At 59.9% G+C, this 10,662-nt stretch overlaps 1 protein-coding gene across 1 annotated transcript in view; it reads left to right on the top strand.

Moving 5' to 3' along the window:
* Window positions 1–801: 801 nt before the first annotated feature.
* Window positions 802–10,662, top strand: part of ncor2 (nuclear receptor corepressor 2) — a 199,489-nt gene continuing 189,628 nt past the window's right edge. Inside the window, exons 1-2 of the mRNA XM_043715247.1 lie at window positions 802–992; window positions 3,828–3,955. Of these exons, the coding sequence (XP_043571182.1) occupies window positions 888–992; window positions 3,828–3,955 (233 nt within the window). The 5' untranslated portion in view covers window positions 802–887. The remainder of the gene's footprint in view (window positions 993–3,827; window positions 3,956–10,662) is intronic.

The raw sequence follows: 10,662 nt of genomic DNA, 5'->3' as shown, positions 1-10,662 counted from the left end.
TGAGTGGGAGGTGACATGTCTCTTTATATAGCTGCCTTTACCTTGAATTAAAGATGATATTTGAAACGTAATGTTTTATAAAGCAGGCTTTATAAACAATTGAATTTTAAGCAACCTATTTGGTGAGCAGCCAACTAGAGGTGTCATTCACTCTTTAGAAAGTGGAAATGTTTATTTGCCAATTGACTCATCCTGAAACAATTCCAAGTAAATGCACAGCCCAGTACTCTTGGCCTGTTCAAGATATGACATCTGAAACTTTGCTGAGGTAATGGAATTCATCCTGCGCTCTCCATACATTTAAAAAAGGTCAAGGCAATCTGAGCCATTTCTGGCACATTGATCTTACTGAGTTTAAAAATCACACAACACCAGGTTATAGTCCAACAGGTTTATTTGGAAGCACTAGCTTTTGAAGCACTGCTTCTTCATCAGGTGGTTATGCAGGTGGATGAAGGAGCGTCGCTCCGAAAGCTAGTGCTTCCAATTAAACCTGTTGGACTATAACCTGATGATGTGTGATTTTTAACGTTGTACACCCCAGTCCAACTCCGGCATCTCCAAATCATGAGCTTACTGAAATAGTATTCCATGGAATAAAAACAGGAAAATACTTTGGCAATATTTGTTTTTTACCAATTTTGTAACTGTGTCAAGTATTGACTCAGAATAAAACTATTTTGGGATAGTTTTGGCCAAGCCATCTGTTTGGAATGATGTATTTTACTAGTAAATACATGCCTTGCTTTGAATAAAGTGAGATTTAGTTGTTATTTTCTTGTGTTTTTTTTTACAGAGCTTGGATGTGGTTGGCAGGATCCTGATGCAGTTAACTCGAGAGGTTTTTTTGTCACTAATTAGAGGTGATTGAGCCTGTGTTTTGAATCATGTCAGGATCGAATCAGTCTGTAACACAGAGCAGACTGCGTGCGGAGCAAAGATTCCCCACTCACAGTCTGCCGCTTGCACTTCATTTACCCAGGCCACACACGGTAAGGAGTGCCACTGTTACATTACCATCGTCGTTTCATTACTAGCCTTTGGGTAACAGCAACTTCTGCAAGTTGGAAACCATTGGTATGTTGAGTTATAATTTTGGTTCATGTCCATTATCGGAGTGAAGTAGCTGAGAAAATCTTCCAGTTCCAATGAAGAGTCATACCAGATTTGAATCATTAACTCTGTTTGCTGCCAGACATACTGATTTTCTCCAGCATTTTCAGTTTTTATCTGAGAAAGATGTCTATACCATGAAAAAATGTTGTAGTTTGATTGAACTCAATCTGAAATATTCTGTTGGACATGAAGTTACGATTAAACTGAGAACATTAGTTATTTGTCATTACTTTCAAAGTCTTTGAACTTGTAACTGTTTTATTTTAAAAATGTAAATTATTGTATATACCTCAACAAGAGAGGCTGTTGTAGCCTTTTATCTTCTACTCATCAAGACCAACTCCAGAATGTCACATTTCAAACGATCACAATTTAACCTTCAAGAGGAAAAGGTCCTGATTGTTTGTCAAAGAATTGCTGTGGACTCCCGAAACTGGGTAATTAAAAAAAAATCCTTTAGTTTGCAGAGAATGGGTCTCTGAGTGTGAACATGTGTCACCGCTGACAAGAACAAATACGCAACATTATGAGCTGAACTGATTATCTTATCAATGTTGAGAGAGTGTTGCTGGAAAAGCACAGTAGGTCAGGCAGCATCCAAGGAGCAGGAAAATCAACGTTTTGGGCAGGAGGCCTTCAGGAAACGTCGATTTTCCTGCTCCTCGGATGCTGCCTGACCTGTGCTTTTCCCGCTACACACTCTCAACTCTGATCTCCAGCATCTGCAGACCTCACTGTCTCCTATCTTATCAGTGTGTCTATGAGCACACTTGAGATTGTTCAGCTAGTGCTGCTCAATTGCAGTCATACCTTATAGTAAGCATTTTGTTTTGTGTTTTTAGTTAAAACAGATTGGCTGAATATAGCCTGTACTTAGCCTATCAATTGAGAGAGCGTGCTATTTGATTCAATCATTGGGACATATGGCTTATGGAGCTGAAACTGAAATTAATCCATGCTGTTGTTGTATTGTGTGTTGAATAGAATGCATTTTTTGCACTGAGAGCACCATCCTGCTGTTGAAGAATGCTAATCAATGTAGCCATTGAGTAGAAGCAGAGTAAAATAGCTTGCTTAGCCTACTGTTTATATTGTTGAGATTCCTTGTCTTTCCAAGTTAATTTGAGATAGATTGGTACTTTACAAGTTCAAAATGGTGGCCATTGGCTCATTTGCAAATTTGGAAAAACCAATACAGAACATATTACTGTTAAATGTGATTCTGCACTTGGGCAGCACGAGTTGAATAGTCTCGTGTGTACAAATAGTCGTACCTAAAACTGAGGTGTTAGCTTGATGAAGCTACAACACAGAGCAACAGGGCAATTTGTTAACCAGAGGCAGCAGCATGCAATTTGATAGAGCACAGTAGACCTACAACTAAAGGATCCTGCCAGGATGATGGGGTTAATTAAACAACTCACTGGTGGAAAGGCTCAACAAATACTCAATTCCTCAGTGATAAGGAGCCCAGCACTTCTGTGTTTTAAAAAAAATGCCTGAAGCATGACTCCGGTCCTCAACTGGAAGGTGCCAAGTGGATGATCCCCACTGGCCTCCTCCAATGTTCTCAGCATTACAGATACCAGCCTTCAACCAATTTGATTCATTTCACATGATATCAAGAAGCAGCTGACTGTACTGGACTGTGCAGAGTTTGTATTATGTCTGAATACTCCACAGTCAACATCCTGGGGGTTGCTGTTGATCAGAAATTGAACTAGACACACCAGATAAACACAGTGGCAATCAGACCTGGTCGGAGGCTAGGAGTACTGGGTGAGTATGACTCCCCAAAGCCTGTCACGAGTCAGGACTGCGATGGAATGCTCCCCACTTGCCTGGATGAATCCAGCTCCAATGACACTCAAGGAGCTTGACACCATCCAGGCCAAAGCAGCCCATTTGATTAGCACCACATCCACAAACATCCATTCCCTCCACCATCCATCAGAAGCAGCAGCGGGTGCTATCTATCAGATGCACTGTAGAAATTCACCAAAGATCCTTAAAATGCACCTTCCAAACCCGCGACCACTTCTGTCGAGAAGGTCAAGGGCAGCAGATACGTGGGAACACCACCCACTGGAAGTTCCCTTCCATCCTGACTTGGAAATATATCGCTGTTCCTTCACCATTGCTGGGTCAAAATCCTGAAGCTCCCTCCCTCAGGGCATTACGGGTCAACCTACGACACATGGGCTACTGCAGTTCAAGAAGGCAACTATCCCATTTTGGAGGGCAAGTAGGGGTGGGCAGTAAATGCTGCCCCAGCTAGGAACACCCATGTCTGATAAAAGAATTAAACAGACGTTCTAACATTTTGTCTTGGAATTGTGTTCAGCATCACATTGTCATCAATTTGAGCCACAAGAGACAATTAACCTCAGACCCTGTCATGATGCAGCTTGTAATTCCAGGTGAGGCTCAGTCAGTTCACTTGGCTAGACCTGGCATGCGATACCAACAGTGTAGGTTCAGTTCCCCCATTGGCTGAGGATACCCTGAAGAACTGTCTTTTTCATACTCTCCCATTGCCTGGCACGCGGTGACCCTCCGCTTAAACAACTAGCAGTCATCTCACTCTAACAGCAGCCCTACGGTCCAGTAATACTATGGTAACCTTACTTTGGTTCTTCGTACTCTGTCACTAAAAAATGTTTGTGAAGTTAAAACAAGTGCAAGTAATAAAATAAAATTTTCTTTTCCAGGATATCCGAGTTTCTGAGTTTCCCAGTCATTCCAGGGATTATGGATCCATTTTATCAGCTGGAAATCTAACCCATCATCTTCGTCGGAGACCTTCCTTACTGTCAGAATTCCAGCCAGGAGCTGACCGGTGAGGGCTTTAACTTGCAATCAGAGTTTTAGCTTTTCACATTGTTTCCACAAACCAGTCCATATAACCTCAGCTACTCGCTATGTTGAGGTTTCGTTAACCTCAGTATCATCAATGAGCTGTCTCAACCTTTCATTTCGAAATGTTGACAGGTCGCATGCAGTCAGGAGCGGCGTTTTCTAATAATCTGCTGTCCGTTTGCTGCCCTCAGGCCGTCCGCTTGCTGTCCTCCGGCCATGTCCTCTCTCTCTCTCACCCCTCCCCACCCGGCCATGTCCTCTCTCTCTTCCAGCCGTCCGCTCTCTCCCCCCCCGCCCATGTCCTCTCCCCCCCCCCCCCCCGCCGTGCGCTCTCTCTCCTCCGGCCGTGCGCTCTCTCTCCTCCGGCCGTGCGCTCTCTCTCCTCCGGCCGTGCGCTCTCTCTCCTCCGGCCGTGCGCTCTCTCTCCTCCGGCCGTGCGCTCTCTCTCCTCCGGCCGTGCGCTCTCTCTCCTCCGGCCGTGCGCTCTCTCTCCTCCGGCCGTGCGCTCTCTCTCCTCCGGCCGTGCGCTCTCTCTCCTCCGGCCGTGCGCTCTCTCTCCTCCGGCCGTGCGCTCTCTCTCCTCCGGCCGTGCGCTCTCTCTCCTCCGGCCGTGCGCTCTCTCTCCTCCGGCCGTGCGCTCTCTCTCCTCCGGCCGTGCGCTCTCTCTCCTCCGGCCGTGCGCTCTCTCTCCTCCGGCCGTGCGCTCTCTCTCCTCCGGCCGTGCGCTCTCTCTCCTCCGGCCGTGCGCTCTCTCTCCTCCGGCCGTGCGCTCTCTCTCCTCCGGCCGTGCGCTCTCTCTCCTCCGGCCGTGCGCTCTCTCTCCTCCGGCCGTGCGCTCTCTCTCCTCCGGCCGTGCGCTCTCTCTCCTCCGGCCGTGCGCTCTCTCTCCTCCGGCCGTGCGCTCTCTCTCCTCCGGCCGTGCGCTCTCTCTCCTCCGGCCGTGCGCTCTCTCTCCTCCGGCCGTGCGCTCTCTCTCCTCCGGCCGTGCGCTCTCTCTCCTCCGGCCGTGCGCTCTCTCTCCTCCGGCCGTGCGCTCTCTCTCCTCCGGCCGTGCGCTCTCTCTCCTCCGGCCGTGCGCTCTCTCTCCTCCGGCCGTGCGCTCTCTCTCCTCCGGCCGTGCGCTCTCTCTCCTCCGGCCGTGCGCTCTCTCTCCTCCGGCCGTGCGCTCTCTCTCCTCCGGCCGTGCGCTCTCTCTCCTCCGGCCGTGCGCTCTCTCTCCTCCGGCCGTGCGCTCTCTCTCCTCCGGCCGTGCGCTCTCTCTCCTCCGGCCGTGCGCTCTCTCTCCTCCGGCCGTGCGCTCTCTCTCCTCCGGCCGTGCGCTCTCTCTCCTCCGGCCGTGCGCTCTCTCTCCTCCGGCCGTGCGCTCTCTCTCCTCCGGCCGTGCGCTCTCTCTCCTCCGGCCGTGCGCTCTCTCTCCTCCGGCCGTGCGCTCTCTCTCCTCCGGCCGTGCGCTCTCTCTCCTCCGGCCGTGCGCTCTCTCTCCTCCGGCCGTGCGCTCTCTCTCCTCCGGCCGTGCGCTCTCTCTCCTCCGGCCGTGCGCTCTCTCTCCTCCGGCCGTGCGCTCTCTCTCCTCCGGCCGTGCGCTCTCTCTCCTCCGGCCGTGCGCTCTCTCTCCTCCGGCCGTGCGCTCTCTCTCCTCCGGCCGTGCGCTCTCTCTCCTCCGGCCGTGCGCTCTCTCTCCTCCGGCCGTGCGCTCTCTCTCCTCCGGCCGTGCGCTCTCTCTCCTCCGGCCGTGCGCTCTCTCTCCTCCGGCCGTGCGCTCTCTCTCCTCCGGCCGTGCGCTCTCTCTCCTCCGGCCGTGCGCTCTCTCTCCTCCGGCCGTGCGCTCTCTCTCCTCCGGCCGTGCGCTCTCTCTCCTCCGGCCGTGCGCTCTCTCTCCTCCGGCCGTGCGCTCTCTCTCCTCCGGCCGTGCGCTCTCTCTCCTCCGGCCGTGCGCTCTCTCTCCTCCGGCCGTGCGCTCTCTCTCCTCCGGCCGTGCGCTCTCTCTCCTCCGGCCGTGCGCTCTCTCTCCTCCGGCCGTGCGCTCTCTCTCCTCCGGCCGTGCGCTCTCTCTCCTCCGGCCGTGCGCTCTCTCTCCTCCGGCCGTGCGCTCTCTCTCCTCCGGCCGTGCGCTCTCTCTCCTCCGGCCGTGCGCTCTCTCTCCTCCGGCCGTGCGCTCTCTCTCCTCCGGCCGTGCGCTCTCTCTCCTCCGGCCGTGCGCTCTCTCTCCTCCGGCCGTGCGCTCTCTCTCCTCCGGCCGTGCGCTCTCTCTCCTCCGGCCGTGCGCTCTCTCTCCTCCGGCCGTGCGCTCTCTCTCCTCCGGCCGTGCGCTCTCTCTCCTCCGGCCGTGCGCTCTCTCTCCTCCGGCCGTGCGCTCTCTCTCCTCCGGCCGTGCGCTCTCTCTCCTCCGGCCGTGCGCTCTCTCTCCTCCGGCCGTGCGCTCTCTCTCCTCCGGCCGTGCGCTCTCTCTCCTCCGGCCGTGCGCTCTCTCTCCTCCGGCCGTGCGCTCTCTCTCCTCCGGCCGTGCGCTCTCTCTCCTCCGGCCGTGCGCTCTCTCTCCTCCGGCCGTGCGCTCTCTCTCCTCCGGCCGTGCGCTCTCTCTCCTCCGGCCGTGCGCTCTCTCTCCTCCGGCCGTGCGCTCTCTCTCCTCCGGCCGTGCGCTCTCTCTCCTCCGGCCGTGCGCTCTCTCTCCTCCGGCCGTGCGCTCTCTCTCCTCCGGCCGTGCGCTCTCTCTCCTCCGGCCGTGCGCTCTCTCTCCTCCGGCCGTGCGCTCTCTCTCCTCCGGCCGTGCGCTCTCTCTCCTCCGGCCGTGCGCTCTCTCTCCTCCGGCCGTGCGCTCTCTCTCCTCCGGCCGTGCGCTCTCTCTCCTCCGGCCGTGCGCTCTCTCTCCTCCGGCCGTGCGCTCTCTCTCCTCCGGCCGTGCGCTCTCTCTCCTCCGGCCGTGCGCTCTCTCTCCTCCGGCCGTGCGCTCTCTCTCCTCCGGCCGTGCGCTCTCTCTCCTCCGGCCGTGCGCTCTCTCTCCTCCGGCCGTGCGCTCTCTCTCCTCCGGCCGTGCGCTCTCTCTCCTCCGGCCGTGCGCTCTCTCTCCTCCGGCCGTGCGCTCTCTCTCCTCCGGCCGTGCGCTCTCTCTCCTCCGGCCGTGCGCTCTCTCTCCTCCGGCCGTGCGCTCTCTCTCCTCCGGCCGTGCGCTCTCTCTCCTCCGGCCGTGCGCTCTCTCTCCTCCGGCCGTGCGCTCTCTCTCCTCCGGCCGTGCGCTCTCTCTCCTCCGGCCGTGCGCTCTCTCTCCTCCGGCCGTGCGCTCTCTCTCCTCCGGCCGTGCGCTCTCTCTCCTCCGGCCGTGCGCTCTCTCTCCTCCGGCCGTGCGCTCTCTCTCCTCCGGCCGTGCGCTCTCTCTCCTCCGGCCGTGCGCTCTCTCTCCTCCGGCCGTGCGCTCTCTCTCCTCCGGCCGTGCGCTCTCTCTCCTCCGGCCGTGCGCTCTCTCTCCTCCGGCCGTGCGCTCTCTCTCCTCCGGCCGTGCGCTCTCTCTCCTCCGGCCGTGCGCTCTCTCTCCTCCGGCCGTGCGCTCTCTCTCCTCCGGCCGTGTGCTCGCTCTCTACCCGGCCGTGCACTCTCTCTCCTCCGGCCGTGCAATCTCGCTCTCCTCCGGCCGTGTGCTGTCTCTCCTCCGGCCATGTGCTCTCTCTCCACCCGGCCGTGCTCTCGCTCTCCTCCGGCCGTATGCTCTCCCTCTCCTCTGGCCGTGTGTTCGCTCTCCTCCGGCCGTGCGCTCTCCCTCTCCTCCGCCCGTGCGCTCTCCCTCTCCTCCGGACGTGTGTTCTCCCTCTCCTCCGGCCGTGTGCTCTCTCTCCTCCGGCCGTGCGCTCTCTCCTCCGGCCGTGCGCTCTCTGTCCTCCGGCCGTGCGCTCCCTCTCCTCCGGCCGTGCGCTCTCCCTCTCCTCCGGCCGTGCGCTCTCCCTCTCCTCTGGCCGTGCGCTCTCCCTGTCCTCCGGCCGTGCGCTCCCCCTCTCCTCCGGCCGTGCGCTCTCCTTCTCCTCTGGCCGTGTGCTCTCCCTGTCCTCCGGCCGTGCGCTCTCCTTCTCCTCTGGCCGTGCGCTCTCCCTGTCCTCCGGCCGTGCGCTCCCCCTCTCCTCCGGCCGTGCGCTCTCTCTCTTCCGGCCGTGCGCTCCCTCTCATCCGGCCGTGCGCTCTCCCTCTCCTCCGGCCGCGTGCTCTCCCTCTCCCCTGGCCGTGCGCTCGCTCTCCTTCTGCTGTGCACTCTCTTGCGCTCTCTCTCCTTCAGCCGTGCGCTCTCCCTCTCCTTCGGCCGTGCGCTCTCTCTCCTTCGGCCGTGCGCTCTCTCTCCACCAGCCGTGTGCTCGCTCTCCACCAGCCGTGCGCTCTCTCTCTCCTCCGGCCGTGCGCTCTCCCTCTCCTCCGGCCGTGCGCTCTCTCTCCTCTGGCCGTGCGCTCTCTCTCACCTCCGGCCGTGCGCTCTCCCTCTCTCCGGCCGTGCGCTCTCTCTCCTTCGGCCGTGCGCTCGCTCTCCACCAGCCGTGCGCTCGCTCTCCACCAGCCGTGCGCTCTGTCTCACCTCCGGCCGTGCGCTCTCCCTCTCCTCCGGCCATGCGCTCTCCCTCTCCTCCGGACGTGCGATCTCCCTCTCCTCCGGACTTTTTTCCCCCCTCTCCTCCGGCCGTGCGCTCTCTCTCCTCCGGCCATGCACTATCTCTCCTCCGGCCATGCACTATCTCTCCTCCGGCCGTGTGCTCTCTCTCCTCCGGCCGTGTGCTCTCTCTCCTCCGGCCATGCACTATCTCTCCTCCGGCCATGCACTATCTCTCCTCCGGCCGTGCGCTCTCTCTCCTCCGGCCATGCACTATCTCTCCCGGCCGTGCGCTCTCCCTCTCCTCCGCCGGTGCGCTCTCTCTCCTCCGACCGTGCGCTCTCCCTCTCCTCCGGCCGCGTGCTCTCCCTCTCCCCTGGCCGTGTGCTCTCTCTCCTCCTGCCGTGCGCTCTCTCTCCTCCGGCCGTGCGCTCTCCCTCTCCTCCGGCCGTGTGCTCGCTCTCCTCCGGCCGTGCACTCTCTCCTTCAGCCGTGCGCTCTCCCTCTCCTCCGGCCGTGCGCTCTCCCTCTCGTCCGGCCGTGCGCTCTCTCTCCTTCGGCCGTGCGCTCGCTCTCCACCAGCCGTGTGCTCGCTCTCCACCAGCCGTGCGCTCTCTCTCTCCTCCGGCCATGCGCTCTCCCTCTCCTCCGGCCGTGCGCTCTCTCTCCTCTGGCCGTGCGCTCTCTCTCACCTCCGGCCGTGCGCTCTCCCTCTCTCCGGCCATGCGCTCTCTCTCCTTCGGCCGTGCGCTCGCTCTCCACCGGCCCTGCGCTCGCTCTCCACCAGCCGTGCGCTCGCTCTCCACCAGCCGTGCGCTCGCTCTCCACCAGCCGTGCGCTCTGTCTCACCTCCGGCCGTGCGTTCTCCCTCTCCTCCGGACGTGCGATCTCCCTCTCCTCCGGACTTTTTTTCCCCCTCTCCTCCGGCCGTGCGCTCTCTCTCCTCCGGCCGTGCGCTCTCTCTCCTCCGGCCATGCACTATCTCTCCTCCGGCCGTGCGCTCACTCTCCTCCGGCCGTGCGCTCCCTCTCGTCCGGCCGTGCACTCACTCTCGTCCGGCCGTGCGCTCTCCCTCACCTCCGGCCGTGCGCTCTCCCTCTCCTCCGGTCGTGCGCTCTCCCTCTCCTCCGGACGTGCGCTCTCTCTCCTCCGGCCGTGCGCTCTCTCTCCCCCGGCCGTGCGCCCTCTCTCCTCCTGCCGTGCGCCCTCTCTCGTCCGGCTGTGCGCCCTCTCTCCTCCGACCGTGTGCTCTCCCTCTCCTACAGCCGCGCGCTCTCCCTCTCCTCAGGCCGTGCGCTCTCCCTCTCCTCGGGCGTGTGTTCTCCCTCTCCTCCAACCGTGCGCTCTCTCTCTCCTCCGGCCGTGCGCCCTCTCTCCTCCGGCCGTGCGCTCTCCCTCTTCTCTGCCCGTGCGCTCCCCCTCTCCTCCGGCCATGCGCTCTCCCTCTCATCCGCCCGTGCGCTCTCCTCCGGCCATGTGCTCTCTTCCTCCGGCCGTGTGCTCTCTCTCTCCTCCGGCCATGCGCTCGCTCTCCTTCTGCCGTGCGCTCTCTCTCACCTCCGGCCGTGCGCTCTGTCTCACCTCCGGCCCTGCGCTCTCCCTCTCCTCCGGCCGTGCGATCTCCCTCTCCTCCGGCCGTGCGATCTCCCTCTCGTCCGGCCATGCGCTCTCCCTCTCCTCCGGCCGTGCGCTCTCTCTCCTCCGGCCATGCGCTCTCTCTCCTCCGGCCGTGCGCTCTCCCTCTCCCCTGGCTGTGCGCTCTCTCTCCTCCGGCCGTGTGGTCTCCCGCTCCTCCGGCCGTGTTCTCCCTCTCCTCCAGACGTGTGTTCTCCCTCTTCCACGGCCGTGCGCTCTCTCTCCTCCGGCTGTGCGCTCTCTCTCCTCCGGCCGTGCGCTCTCTCTCCTCCGGCCGTGTGCTCTCCCTCTCGTCCGGCCATGCGCTCTCCCTCTCCTCCGGCCGTGCGCTCTCTCTCCTCCTGCCGTGCGCTCTCTCTCCTCCTGCCGTGCGCTCTCCCTCTCCTCTGGCCGTGTGCTCTCCCTCTCGTCCGGCCATGCGCTCTCCCTCTCCTCCGGCCGTGCGCTCTCTCTCCTCTGGCCATGCGCTCTCTCTCCTCCGGCCGTGCGCT

Source organism: Chiloscyllium plagiosum, chromosome 25 (genome assembly GCF_004010195.1).
Source record: "Chiloscyllium plagiosum isolate BGI_BamShark_2017 chromosome 25, ASM401019v2, whole genome shotgun sequence".
In the NCBI taxonomy this organism is placed as follows: domain Eukaryota; kingdom Metazoa; phylum Chordata; class Chondrichthyes; order Orectolobiformes; family Hemiscylliidae; genus Chiloscyllium; species Chiloscyllium plagiosum.
Note: the sequence above shows the minus strand (reverse complement) of the source record. Positions and strands in the feature narration are given on the sequence as shown.